Raw genomic sequence first — 15,461 nt, forward strand, 5'->3', positions numbered from 1 at the left:
TTTATGGCTTATTTACATTTTGGACGTGGACGAGCTCACAGTCCACCTGGTGTTAAGTGGTTACTGGATCCCATAGACATATACAACGTAAATGCGCCACCCACCTTGAGATATAAGTTCTAAGGTCTCGTATAGTTACAACGCCTACCCCACCCTACAGACCGAAACGCATTACTACCTCACGCCAGAAATAGGCGGGGTGGTGGTGCCTACCCGTGCAGACACTCAAGAGGTCCTACCACTAGTAAAAACTTAGAATTAACTTCGTAAAACGTAAAACGTAACGTTTGTTGTAAGACTTGATTGATTCAATAATTCTAGTTTCTGAATTCAAAATAATATTTTAATGAACGAAATAATTTTGGATAATTTTGGAATAAAATATACTTTATTTTAAATTATATCCAATCAGAAATAGCTATAAAAAATAATTTAAATTCGTAAATATTGTAAAACAAAATTTAAATCAAATGTTATTCTTGTTACCAATGTTAGCATATAAAGTAACATTTCAGATTTTTTGTGATTTTTAATTGAAATTTATATGCATTAGTTGCGTCAAATTGTATTGCTAAAATTGTTAAACGAAAGTTTTCGAACTTGTCACTGTGTATGACGCATATGCCAAGAAATAACATCGAATTAATTTCGCATTGTACCTACGCGTAATTCATGATTGTGTTACGAAAGCGCTGATTTAGGCCTAGAAAAGAATAAGTGGTTTCCAAAATGAGTTTTCTCGGGAAAATATTCGGTGGCAAAAAAGAAGAGAAGGGGCCCACTACGCATGAAGCTATCCAAAAACTCCGTGAAACTGAAGAATTGCTGATCAAGAAGCAAGAGTTTTTGGAAAAGAAGATCGATTTAGAAGTACAGACAGCCAGGAAACATGGCACTAAGAACAAAAGAGGTACGTGTGTGAGAGTGTTTTTGTTGTCATCTGTCCCATCATCAATTTAGTGACCTTGTTTTAAATTTATTTAGTTTATCCTTACTCTTTGTAAAACGCAATCATCCACAGCTACCGCATTGTGCGGACACCTAGTCAATAAAGAAATGTTACAGATTTATTTTGCATTCCTAAATGAGCTTGTCAAGTGAATATTAATAATGATGCACAACTACTTAAAATGGCTGTGTATTGTTTGGAAATTGTAAAATTATATACAGTAGTTTTATGTAATGACATCAGCATAATTATATTGGGAATCTGTGATATTTGTGCTTACTGACCTCTTTTTTTAAGGTCTACAGGCTATAGGTAAATAAGGTTGTAAAGTAAATAAGTTTGTAAATCCTAGTTGCCTAGTTATAAATTGTGGGTCACAGAATCTTGTATGATGATGAGTTACTAGATTACAGCCACTACTTAATATTCTATTGGTAGTAGAAGAATCTTTGTCTAATTATCTAATACACCTGTTATTTCTTATATTCACTTAGATTAAGTACCGGTACTTATAAAACTGTAGAACATCAGACTTCAACATGATATATTGACATTGCTTAACATAGCAACAAAATGGATAAGAGCAGAGATTATTTACATAACTTTAATGTATATGAAATATCTCTATTTGTAACAATGAAGTCGTTGTGGCCTAACGGATAAGACGTCCGGTGCATTCGTGTTGAAGCGATACACCGGTGTTCGAATCCCGCAGGCGGGTACCAATTTTTCTAATGAAATATGTACTCAACAAATGTTCACGATTGACTTCCACGGTGAAGGAATAACATCGTGTAATAAAAATCAAACCCGCAAAATTATAATTTGCGTAATCACTGGTGGTAGGACCTCTTGTGAGTCCGCGCGGGTAGGTACCACCACCCCGCCTATTTCCGCCGTGAAGCAGTAATGCGTTTCGGTTTGAATGGTGCGGTAGCCGTTGTAACTATACTGAGACCTTAGAACTTATATCTCGAGGTGGGTGGCGCATTTACGTTGTAGATGTCTATGGGCTCCAGTAACCACTTAACACCAGGTGGGCTGTGAGCTCGTCCATCCATCTAAGCAATAAAAAAAAAAAAAAACAAATCTAAATAAGAAGTGCCCTCTGGTGCAATGTAGGCTTTCTGCAAGGATAACTGACAACCTGTTGAAGGTTACAGGAATCTAGATGCAGGGAGGGCAGGCTTGTTCACTATAGTAAAGCTTCCAGAGGCGTATGTCTAGAAGACTTGTGGGTGATGAATAAACATTCAATTAGTTTGTTAGTTTTGTATTGATAATAAACTTGTAAAATATGACCACCACACCACATTCGATACTAAGTAAATGATATTAAACCAGAGACTTCTATGCCAGCCAAAAATGACTAGAAATAATTCAACTCGATCTTGAATGCAAACAAAGAAAATGTTTTTATCTTAAAACTAAGCAAAAGAAATAGTTTTGTTTATAGAAGTATCTTAATACATATAAACTTAAAAAAGCTAACATATGCTTAATAGGTTGCCCTTAAATCTATATTCCCCTTGATTCGTTGTTTGTCAAGGATAAATCCATCAGGGAGATTTTTCGAAACCTTATAGAATAATATTACTTTGTGTTGTTTGTACTGTATGGCTTGGTAATTGACCTGCTACTGAACAATTTCAGTAAACACTACACCGGTACACTATCTATTACACATAAGCTACTAACAACAGTCAATAACAATTCAGTTCTAAAAGATTAATTGAAGTGTCTGGACCCAAGACTGAGCCACGCACTTCACTGTGCCACTGACTAACATAAGTGGCTACAAATTACAAAAAAAGGTCAGAAGCGGGCGCGTCACGATGCTCAGTAATGAAAGATCGACTGAAGGAGGAGGAGAGAATTTCTGTCAAATGTGCTCCTTCCGCATGTATTTAAACTTCTAACAAACTCTTTGTGTGTGTGTGTTTTTTTTCCCTACTTAACCTAATGACGTTGGATACACGAACCCTAGCAAGAGTCTCAGAATCTGAGGAGCACGGCTCTTCCACCTGATCGGAAACGCGACCCACTGAAAAGATCCGGCGAGAAACTCAGTGGGCTTTGTGTATTAATTTTAGTACAACAATACTCTAATAAATGTACATATGAATATGTATGAAAAAACTAATGTGTATGCTCCATCAAGGTCAGACAGAACTAAAATTACATGTTGTGCATTATACAAGATAATTCTGTCAGTTCTGATGTGGCTTTCTCTTGTCATTTCAGCTGCCATTGCAGCTCTCAAGCGGAAGAAGAGATACGAGAAGCAACTTACTCAAATAGATGGGACCCTCACTCAGATTGAGGCCCAAAGGGAAGCGCTAGAAGGTGCCAATACCAATGCCCAAGTATTGAACACTATGCGCGAGGCAGCTAATGCCATGAAGCTCGCACACAAAGACATGTATGTATTGAATCTATTGATAATTGACAAGCGGCCCGCACTGGCTCCGCTCGGGTCTTTAACAAAAATTTCAATGATATTTGACGTTGTTTTATTTTTTTAAATACAAGAACACTTTTTGCGGCATAACTATAATAGTTGACATATGCTGTCGTGGCACTTTTTGTAAATGATAATTTGTTCTACCAAGTCGTACTACATTATTTTATTCTATCATGAATAGTTTTCGCAGGGCACGTGATGTAAAGAATATTTTAGGTAATTTTTTACACCTTGGATTATATTAAGTATTGGAGTTTTAGTAAGGATCTCTAATTTTTTTCAAAAAAAGAATGTCACGCGGGAATAGTGTAGCTTTCAAACAGTGAATTAATTTTTCAAATCGATTCAGTACTTTCGGAGCCTATTCAATACAAACAAATAAACAAATCTTTCCTCTTTATAATATTAGTATAGATAACAGAATAACCCTACTTGTTAAATAACTGAAAGCTAAATATATTGAGGTAAAAATAGAGATCATAAATTAGTGGTTTTCCCAATTACAACCTAAGCATATGATTGTTTTGTATCAGAAATAGACAGAATGGCTTGTAGCCACAATTTGAGTGGCAAACAAGACTTTGATTATTTTCTCTTCTACTGTGTCGATAGTAGTTTTTTTATAAAAAAAAAAAATTTTTCGTAATTAAAAAATAAGACCGCCACAACAATAAATATGTCATGACATAGAAAAAAAAAATACATGTGTGCAATTCACACGTGGTAGAAGTGAAACCTTCCAAAATTAAAATACAATTATCCTAAACATCTTAAGTATATGTAAAATTTTGTCATTAGTAAATAATTGTAAGGTAGCGCCCTCTGTGAATTGATATTTTAATTTCACGTATAATCCTAAATTAAAATTCACTACAAGAGCTTTCATACACACGTTAGTATTAAAAAATGTGTGCGTGTACTAGTGTACACACGTAAGAAGTGAAACTTCTTTATGGCCTTATTTTTCGAAAAATGATCTACATGCAACTTTCTAGAAATTGGTTAAATAAAGTTAAATTAGATAAAGTTTAAACAAAAGGATTTTATTATCATAGACATGAATACAAAAAAGTTAAATTAGATAAAGTTTAAACAAAAGGATTTTATTATCATAGACATGAATACAAAAAAGATGGCGCGTAACGGAAAAATGTGACGCGTAACCGAAAAATGTGACGGTAAATTTTTTTCCAACGCCGATAAAGAAGTTTCACTTCAAAAAATCTCACAGATGGCGCTGTATTAAATAGTATATATATTTCTGTCTCATTCTTTGCTGGCTTCATCCTACACATTTTTGTATTTGTGTCTCTTACCTGTCGTTTTTTCCGTTGCATCCGGTTTGAAATCACAACGATTCTAAAGAAGTTTTCACTTCAAAAAACAATTATTCATTTATATGTGTAGCGTATTAATGAGGGTATGAGGGTATTAATTCTCCTTTTCACAAAAAGGATTAATTACTAAGTGCAGGTGCTATTAAAACATACATAGTGAACTGACATTGTCACTCAACACATGTTTATAATTCACTATATATAATAATAAAACAAAATGTTTTCTTGTGTATCACAGTGATGTGGACAAAGTACACGATATCATGGATGATATTGCTGAACAACACGACATCTCTCGTGAGATCACCGAGGCGATCAGTAACAATGTGGCCTTCCCTAATGATATAGATGAAGATGAACTCGAGAAGGAACTTGAAGAATTAGAACAGGTATGTAATGTGCATGGTAGAGCTATATTTATATTTTTACCTTTTTTAATTTTTTTAAGGGATTTTACGACCTGGTAACTAAGACCTTTAAGTCATATCTTATTTTAATTTATATTCTTATTTTTATGAAAAATGATAATATGGAGTGAAATGAAATGAAGATGAGATGATATAGGATGAAATATAATCTCAGTAAAATGGTGGTCAGTTACTGAGACTTTTTCAGTGGACTTTTTAAAGGATCCCGAGAAGTTACGCCCACCGGCTTTGTTTTATTTTCCCACATTTGTGCACTGTCACAGATATTAAACAGTTAATAAACCACCGTTATTACACATTTAACTTGAAGAAACACTAAATAGACAAAATAAAACAAATCACTCCTCGCATTCTCGCCAAAAAGTCTCCTTTTATTACTACTGTATTTATTACTACTGTACTACTGTACAAAGCAATCGACAATTTATGTCAGCAATGTAATTGAAAAAAAAAGTTAAGTATTACAACTTAATTAAACACTGTGTCATATTTACTTGGATATAGTTAGTTCCATCTACTGATGTAGTGTTGAGCTATTTATTCATTCAAATGTTTGGTTTCAATAGAGTTGATAATTGAGTGCACAAAGCATCGTAATTAATTGTAGTGATAGTGACAACACTAAAATAAATATCATAAAGCTATCATGTTAAATATTCATATGCATTGAAATATTAAGTTTGGAGTATTAGTCCTATTCCTATTCCTATTCTCTTCAAGTGAAAGTACTTTTGAGGTCTCTTGATCCAAAAAGAGAAGTGACTTTAATGAAGCGATGATTGAAGCCACATTGAAATGTATTGTTACGCGCTGAGGTTCGGTATAAATAAAATTTCACCAAAGTACAACTTAAAACTCTACTATATTCAACACTTAGAACACTTAAACACTTCACAAAAACTTTAAAACACTCAACAAACACTTTAAAACTCTCAATTCGCTTGTTCCGCTTCGCTTCAGGTGATCCTTTCGCTGTTTCGCTTTGAGTAGTTCCGATTACTAACTGACTGCGCGCCATCCCTCTAACGCTTTTATAACCGATACCTCATCCCTAGAATTATCGAGAATATTCCACACATCTCTAGTCGTAGTTCCCACTATCTGAAAATAGATGGCGTTGTAATTCTCGAGCATTCTGGATGCTTCGACATTTGTTCGACTATTCGGCGATAGATGGCGTTACTCTTACCGGCGTATTATAAGATTTATATGAAAGTAATGTGGTTTGCTTTGAACAGGAGGATCTGGACAAGGAGATGCTGGGCATCAACGTGCCGACGGACACGCTGCCCGATGTCCCGGCCTCGGAACTGGTACACGACAAACCCAAACCGAGCAAGTCGAAACAGACAGGTACGAACTGTTCTTTTGTCGCATGGAGAGATTCAATTAAATCAAACCTGCCAAATTATAATTAGCTTAATTACTGGTATTAGGAAGTCTTGTGAGTCTGCTCGAGTCGAGTCGAGAAAATAACCCTTCTACTCATATCTGTTCATAAAATATTTATAACTACTGATACCATGCACCACACGCTTTATTTGCAATAAAATCATTTTTCTTACTCTATTTTTAATTCAAATTTATTAAAATTTATTTTCTATTTTTTAGTTGGATATTCTATAAAAGAGTATTTTGTTAGCTTTTTTAAACTATTATTTGTTTCTCATTTTTTTGTAGAATTTCAATTTTTTTATAATTTTTTTTCAATTTTTTTAAGATGTTGAATTGTCATCGGTCCTTAATAAGTTTGCCAAATTTCGAGTTAATCCGACGTTTTGAAGGAGGTCAAAATCATGTTCAAACATTCCGTTACATACTAACATACCTACATATGTCTGAAGCTAATAAATGCTTATTAAAAAGTGTTAAATTTCCAGAGGATGACGATGAGCTTGCTCAGCTGCAGTCGTGGGCCACATAGGACGCGGCCGCGGCGCCCCGCTGTACTTCGCCGGAGCTTTCATCGGAGCTTTCACAATCCAGCACTGCACCGCTTATCGTATCCCTCAATCCCATACAAAACTTGATACGGAAGCTCAGTCAAAGCTTGTCCGCAATATCGGTGCCGAAAATCGAGCTTCCGAGAAAAGCTTCGGCCAGATATAAGAGGCATCGGCAGATGGGCGACGACCTACATCGACGTTTAGAAATCGATCAGGCACTAAGAATGACAGGTCTATGGTAATTTCAATATCCGCGTTTGTCAGAACTTCGCTTGGGTAATAAGCTATGTCATGATTTGTAATATACGTTTGGCAATAAGCAAACCATTGCTTTGTGTAATTTTTCATAACACTATGGAATATTATGGTCGATAATACAATAATAATCGCAATAAACTCAGAACTTTTATTGGTCAAGACTTCACATTTTACGACACGGTCATGTAACTTTGAGTTTTCGTGTATGTAATATTGACGTTGTTAACTTAACTAACGTAATAAGATCTGTTAAAATGCTTTAAACGGAAATATCAAAAATACTTGTCTTTCAATTAGAATACTCACCCCAAAAAAATATGTGATTATAAGCAAGAAGAAAATGTAGAAGTGACTGATCAAGTGAGTGAATTAATTGGATTAAAATACAATATATTGTGAGCAAAGTACAAATATGACATAAAAGATTAGTCTTAGTATGATTAACATACGATTCAAGATTGATCTAGTAATGTTTAACAGATGTTCAAGCAAATTCATAAAGAATTCTTAATAATAATAATCTTTAATATAATACCAATTAATCAACTCAAAATCAATGAGTGTGTTAATTGTAATGGTACTTTAGGTATTGTCAATGAATGTTCTAAAAATTGTCGTATAGTATCAATTTAGCAAGAAAAAAGTTTTTTCAGGAGTACACAGAAATGATGAATCGATCATTAGACAACGCACAATTCAAATTATGTGAAATCACATAACAGTCAGACCGCGTTTCATTGGGAGGGATATAGGCTCATTAATATTTATTCTTTTTTTTATATTGGTGGACGAGCTCACAGCCCACCTGGTGTTAAGTGGTTACTGGAGCCCATAGACATCTACAACGTAAATGCGCGCCACCCACCTTGAGATATAAGTTCTAAGGCCTCAAGTATAGTTACAATACAACGGCTGCCCCACCCTTCAAACCGAAACGCATTACTGCTTCACGGCAGAAATAGGCAGGGTGGTGTTACCTACCCGTGCGGACTCACAAGAGGTCCTACCACCAGTAAAAAATAATATTCGCAATGATACTATAACAGTTAATTAATAACTTTACATAAAATAATCACCCAAATTTGACCCAATAGGTAATCCAATTAGTTCAATTAAATAGTACAGTAGCTGTATAGCAATTTAATATTCTAATTATTAACATTAATAAAATAATTGAATGATTTTAGAAGTTGAGTTTTAAAATTATGGAATTATTTTAGACAGTATTCCGTTAATTGTTGTATTTATTCATCATTATTGTGGCCTTGTTTTAGATGTATTAATGTCGCTGGTGTGTCGCTCTTCTGCCGTTTGTGCTTCTAATTATGTGATATGTATGTATGTATGAAAATAATTATGTATTATAGTGTGACATAATATTTAGCGAATTTGTAATTTTCATTTTTTATTTTAATTACAAAATAGTCGTAATTATTATTTTTCTGAGGAAAATAATTGAATTATTTTTTTGGGTTAAATAAAAAGCTAATAGATTTATTTTGAGATTTATTTTCTTTGCATGTAACATAATTTCATAAGTGTAATACGGTTCTTTTTTTTAAATTGTAAACGCCTTATATTAAAAAGATAATAAAACTTAAAAAAAAAAAGGTTTTGATTTTTATTAAGGAATGTATCACATCGCTCATTGATATGCTACAGATCAGCGGTCGGGGAACCGGGGGTAAATTACCCCAAATGGGGTAAAATGAAATTTTGGGGGGTAATTTTTTTTTATTGCCCTGGTAGGCAGACGAACATACGGCCCACCTGATGGTGAGTGGTTACCGTCGCCCATGGACTTCAGCAATGCTAGGGGCAGAGCCAAGCCGCTGCCTACCGAGCCAAGCCGCTGCCTACAATGAAACTTTTGTGAGTAAAAAGTATATATTAAAGTGAAACCGTTTTGTATTACTAGGTATTACATTGATACATTGAATAAATGATGTTTAAATTAAAGGGGATTGCCCACTCTCCATAGTGTGCTAGGCCCAAGATGGACATCAAATATTACTATAAAAATGTACTGATTCAAATACTTAAATGTATTGGATATCTAAAAAATATATTGAAATTGACGCCACTATTATAAAAAATATAATAAAAATAAAAACTCGTTTTGAGGTTAATTTTCTACGTAAATAAGTGTCGGATTGTGAGATACTTCAAGAACTTTTCTTTTCTTAATGTTTAAGATGTTCCTAATGTATTTTTATCCAATAGGGTATAAAAAACACACTTAATTCTTTAAATATCTATATTTTCTTCATCTTCATACACAATTAGTATCATCTAAAAATAGCAAAGGAGAGCATATACACGGTTTTAAATCTCGGTCAGGGTAAAACCACAATTCACACAATGTTTTTTAGTCGTAGTATGAAACGTTATTGATAAAAGTAAAATAAATCGAAGAAAAATCAAAACACATCCATTTTGTACGCAAGCACAACACCACAAGCAGCAAGCGAAGTATCAGTCAGTCAGATTAAATTCAGTGTTGTCAGTATAAAGAAAAATAATTACATGAAATTCATATATCGATTATTTTTTTAAATAACCGATAATTGATTTATATCTTAATCTTTTTTTTACGAGTACACATTATTTTTTATGTTTTTGTTTTAGTTGTACATATTTAAATAACAATACTAGTAAAGTTTTTTTTATTGCTTAGATGGGTGGGCGAGCTCACAGCCACCCTGGTGTTGGTAAGTGGTTACTCGAGCCCACATACATCTACAACGTAAATGCGCCACCTTGAGATATAAGTTCTAAGGTCTCAAGTATAGTTACAAGTTAAAGTCCAATGGGTATGTCTTCGATGTTATTTTATGTGCATAAAATCCATTAAAATCGTTTGATTAATGATAATACTTAAAATGATTTATTTATATGTTTTATTTATATACTCAAAATATTTACTTCATACGTAAAAGGATTTGAAGCTGGCAATATTTTTCCCGCAAAAATAAAAATCCTTGTTTTTTCAATAGAGTTACTTTTTTTAAACTACTTATTGTAAACTATAGTGGCGCTTATTTGCAAGAAAGTAAATGCATATTTATTTATGACAAAATTAATGCACTAAGTATTTTTTCTATAATCTATTGTCCGCTTTGGGCCTAAAATGGGCCATCCCCTTTGTAGTTATTGTTTTCTTTTCAAAATGATCATGGGGGCTTATAATATGAAAGATGCTAAAAAGAAGCGATTTCGTTTTTTTTTGTTCTTCGCCACGGGTTAATATCAACTTACACAAAAATATTTTGGGGTAATGCTTAAAAAAGTTCCCCGACCGCTGCTTTAGATTGATGCTCGATGTTAGATTCGAGTTATTCTAGGTACTTTTTTTTTTTTATGTTTGAAAGTTTACTGGTGGCCCGAAGGCCTTTCCAGTTTCACCAGGACTGGTGGGCGAGCAAAGGCTCAGCCAAGAGGGGCGGGATTTGCTAACAACTGCCCGAGCGCCTCCGAAGGAGACCTAACAACTCGAGCAATTGTTTCGCGAATGAATCTACTACCGGATCGGAATCGCGACCCGCTGAGAAGATCCGGCGAGAAACTCAGCGGGCTGATGCATGGGTTAGGTTGCACGTCGACCTCTTTGTCGAGTTCGACGAGTACGGTTACCGGGTCCCTAAGCCTGCCCCTAGTATTAGAGCTGAAGGCATCTAATGCAAAGGTTATTGGATCTGATGTATCCGTAAGGACGTGTCTAGGGCGTCGACGGTGACTGGCTCCTGCATGATCAGGATTTGGGGAGTAGTCAGCGGCGGCAACGATAAGGCGATTATCATTCTAGGTACATGCATCGATGTTACGATAGGAAATGGATATTGAATCGAAACTACACCCTCGTCTCTCAAAGTCGGAGGATGTGACCATCAAACTCCTAAAACCATCAAACCTATATTATCAGCGTGTACTGTATTTTTTGCTTATGAAATTAACTGCTTTTGACTGAGTCGATGGTGTAGTAGTTAGCGCTTCCGACTATTGCGCGGCCGTGAATTCGATTCCAGCATCGGCCACTGATTCTTGTGACAGGTTTATTGAAGTGAGACTTCTAATGCGACTTCCAACAAGTTTGCGTTAAACGTTTAACGCTACCATACTTTTTTTATAGCTTAGATAGGTGGACGAGCTCACAGCCCACCTGGTGTTAAGTGGTTACTGGAGCCCATAGACATCTACAAGGTAAATGCGCCAACTACCTTGAGATATAATATCTAAGGTCTCAGTATTGTTACAACGGCTGCCCCACCCTTCAAACCGAAACGCATGACTGCCTCACGGCAGAAATAGGCGGGGTGGTGGTACCTACCCGCGCGAACTCACAAGAGCTACTCCAAGCTCCAAACAAGCTACTCCAACCTCCAAGCAAGCTACTCCAAGCTCCAAGCAAGCTACTCCAAGCAAGCTACTCCAAGCTCAAAGCAAGCTACTCCAGCTCACAACTACCACCAGTAAAACGACAGAAAGTAGACTAAAAAGAAGAATGTAGACTAAATACTAGAAAGAGACAGTGAGAATGAATGCGTGGCACTCGAACGCATGCGCGTAGTAGATAGCAACGAGTAGCGTCCAATATTTTAATGAACTATTTAAACAAAAAAAATATTTTTCTATCCATAATTTAAAATATTTAAAGTATAAATGTTGAAGATGTCGCGTCTTATACTCAGCATTCCCTATTACAAGAGCAAAAAAGAAGTTTCACTTCATTCACGTACACCAAGTTGCACGCGTATTAATTAATATTTTTTTTGCTCTGTCGTGGTATCTATTATATAATACGCCGTAACACCAGGAGTGGAAAGAAGAGAGAGAGAATATACTTTATTGCACGCCAAAACATAATTAGCATTAAAAAACTGTCAACGATCAGGTATATTTATTCAACAGGCGGTCTTTTCGCTAAAATTAATTTCTAGACAAACGTTTTATTTACAGAAATTCTGAAAAGATACCTTCAGTAGGTATGCTGTAGGTCTAGGTTTTAACAATATCTAGAGTGGTCTATCAAGATGGACCAAACCATTATGCACATATATATTATATTATGTATTTTATTAATGTGCATACTTATGTTACATATAGAAATGAAGGTAGGTAGTTGGGAAATTGGTAACGCTATTATCTGTCCAGACTGGACGCCGATGCTGGCTGTAAGCGGGTAACTGGCATTATTTTGAATCGGGAAAAGAGTTATTGTGGAAGAAGAGAGTGCGTATTTATTTTTGATAGGATACATGAATATACCTAAGCGTTAAAGTCGTATTGGTAGTGATTACCAATCAACACTAGATGGGGTGAGACTTCGTTCACTTAAAACAAACAAACAAAAAGCAATGAAACTTAACAAGTTTATGCTTCACGTATTAATATATAGATAAAGCTACAGGGGTGGTTTCTCCTCTGCCGCACCCAAAATCTGGAATAACTTGCCTCCGTCTTTGATAAGTAGACTCTCACAAGGATTAAACCCTTTCAAATACTTTTATAAGGAATTTGTACTTAAGCAGCAAAGTGCGCAGGTAGGTATTCTGTAGATTACGCCACATAATTTTAAATTTAGCTATTATTAGATTTAAGTTGATAGATTAAGATTACAGGCAGCGGCAGAATAACAGCGATAGTTTCAGCTATCCTTTTTATCTCCACAGTGTTAGTATAGTATATTGTAATATTGTTTAGAATTAGAATTTTGATGTGTTTGTATTGTGGAGTAAATAAATGCAATAATTATTATTAAATCACAAAATTTAATAACGGACCAAAACACGAAGGTCGAACCTCATCCTTCTTGAAGTCGATTAAAAATATATTATTATTCGTGTTTTAATAAATACGTAATGTTTTACACAACATTAATTACACAATATTTTATAACAGAAGGCCATAAATCATTGTGTCGTCCGTGTTTGTGATTCAGGAAGCGTTATCGATTTGCGAGTTGAATTTTTTGAATCGCAATGAGCATACTTTCCCCTCGCGGGTGTATTCTGGAGTACGATTATCGAAAAACAATCCTATTTCTTTTTTTAAATTCGAATAGCTCTTTTTAGTGTGTAATCGAGATAATACACGGAAAGCCATGTGGTCAGAACTCACGGGTACCTTTATACTAATTGATAAACTGTCAAAGACTGGTGGTAGGACCTCTTGTGAGTCCGCACGGGTAGGTACCACCACCTTGCCTTTTTCTGCCGTGAAGCAGTAATGAATTTCGGTTTGAACGGTGGGGCAGCGGTTGTAACTATACTTTTTTTTTATTGCCATTTTAGGCAGACGAGCATACGGCCCACCTGATGGTAAGTGGTCACCGTCGCTCATGGACGTCAGCAATGCCAGGGGCAGAGCCAAGCCGCTGCCTACCATTAAGTACTCTCCGAAAGCCTCGTTTGAAAAAGGACATGTCATAGCGCTCGGAAAACACCGTGGAGGGGAGTTCATTCCAAAGCCGGATGGTACGTGGCAGAAAAGATCTTTTGAAATGCACTGTCGATGGATGCAGTGGTTCCAGATAATATGGATGAACTCTGCTCCTGCTCTGCTCTGATTTGAGACCTTAGAACTAATATGTCAAGGTGGGTGGGGCATTTACGTTGTAGATGTCCATGGGCTCCAGTAACCCTTAACACCAGGTGGGCTGTGAGCTCGTCCACCAATTTTTAGGCATTATTCGTCGATAACTTTTTTTTTATTATTGAAGGATTACCGGTGGCCCGGAGGCCTTTCCAGTTTCACCAGGACATTTCATAGTATTTTCACAAGTCTATACTACATTTAAGGTACCTTTAAACAGTGCGAATAAAGGGCAGTTCACTAAGTACCTCATTCAGCAATAGTCTGTCACGAGAATATGTTGGATGTTGGTCATTTGCAAAGTTTGCCTATTTTTGCCGTGAAGCAGTAATGTGTTTCTGTTTGAAGGGTGGGGCAGCCGTTGTAACTATACTTGAGACCTTAGAACTTATATCTCAAGGTGGGTGGCGCATTTACGTTGTAGATGTCTAGTGAGAGGTTATAGCTAAACGACTTTTGAGGTTTTAACCAATTTATTACTATATTTATTTTGGGCCGACGTGAGTCACTATGTCCACTTGATATTGGTATATGTTAGTGCTGTGGGTCACTTAATGCCTATTCCATGTAAATTGTCGACGGCACTTGTGAACATCGCATTAATATGAAAGTTTTGGGGAAAAAGTTATGCCTATGTTCACTAACGCAGTTTTTACTGTGTGTTATTAATACAATTTCTAGTGAACAGAATAAGGCGCCTCCTAAATTTAAGTCATGCTGCAATACGTAGCATAAATCGTGTACGCGTGGGGACATTAGCTCAGTAGCCTGCCTGTGACAATGTCTGGCACTATGAGAGGACTCATACTGGTGAGTTGCTTTTAAAGTTAATTTAAAGAATGAACTTCTTCTATCTCTTATGGATTTTGAAGTTAGTTTTTCATATTTCGTTTGATGTTTGGCCTTGAGAGACTTGTAGGTAGTGTAAAGAATAAAAAATGTTTAACTCAGTGAAATATTTAGATTGGATTTTGTAGATAAACACAAGCAGTTTTTGTTTGGAAAAAAAATCATGGAATTTAATGCTCCTGGAAAATGAGGTGGGATTAAATAAATGCTCAGTGAAATTGTGGTTAGAGACTTCAGTGAATTTTCGAATAGTCTGAGAACGTCTAGCGATTTTATTTCATTTTCCCACACTTATAAACTTTTACAAATGCGAAACGGGTAATTAGTTACTGTTATCACATATTTCTCATATCCCATCGAGCGGACGGGGCAACACAAATACACTATCGCCGCGAAATGTATCTCATCGGATCCCCAGTACTTTCAGGCTATTCAAGCATCAGTTGCCATATTCGTCGAACACAAAAATTTCCGAGAGCGAATTAATCCACTGAGCTTCTCGCCGGAACTTCTCATTGGGTCGCTATAGCCCCAACTAGTGAAAGTCCCAATTATATTCCTGTGATGTGATTATCTGAATGTGATCTATGTGATTAATTCCGCAGATAACCCTTCTCCATCTGTCATTCGCGACGGTTG

At 35.7% G+C, this 15,461-nt stretch overlaps 1 protein-coding gene and 1 non-coding gene across 2 annotated transcripts; one reads left to right on the forward strand and one right to left on the reverse strand.

The window, feature by feature from the left end:
* Positions 1 to 191: 191 nt before the first annotated feature.
* LOC101737568 (charged multivesicular body protein 4b) lies at positions 192 to 8,992 on the forward strand. Its single transcript, XM_004923412.5, has 6 exons — positions 192 to 292; positions 554 to 910; positions 3,194 to 3,371; positions 4,989 to 5,139; positions 6,417 to 6,531; positions 7,059 to 8,992. Exons 2-6 carry the CDS (start codon positions 730 to 732, stop codon positions 7,100 to 7,102), a joined length of 669 nt encoding a protein of 222 aa, XP_004923469.1. The 5' UTR covers positions 192 to 292; positions 554 to 729; the 3' UTR covers positions 7,103 to 8,992.
* A 2,714-nt stretch (positions 8,993 to 11,706) lies between these two features.
* Positions 11,707 to 11,829, reverse strand: Mir3288 (microRNA mir-3288). The gene has a single exon (NR_130617.1). It is a non-coding gene; the product is annotated as a microRNA mir-3288 (primary transcript).
* Between the last annotated feature and the right edge of the window lie 3,632 nt (positions 11,830 to 15,461).

The sequence above is a fragment of the Bombyx mori genome, chromosome 28, assembly GCF_030269925.1.
Source record: "Bombyx mori chromosome 28, ASM3026992v2".
NCBI classification, from domain to species: domain Eukaryota; kingdom Metazoa; phylum Arthropoda; class Insecta; order Lepidoptera; family Bombycidae; genus Bombyx; species Bombyx mori.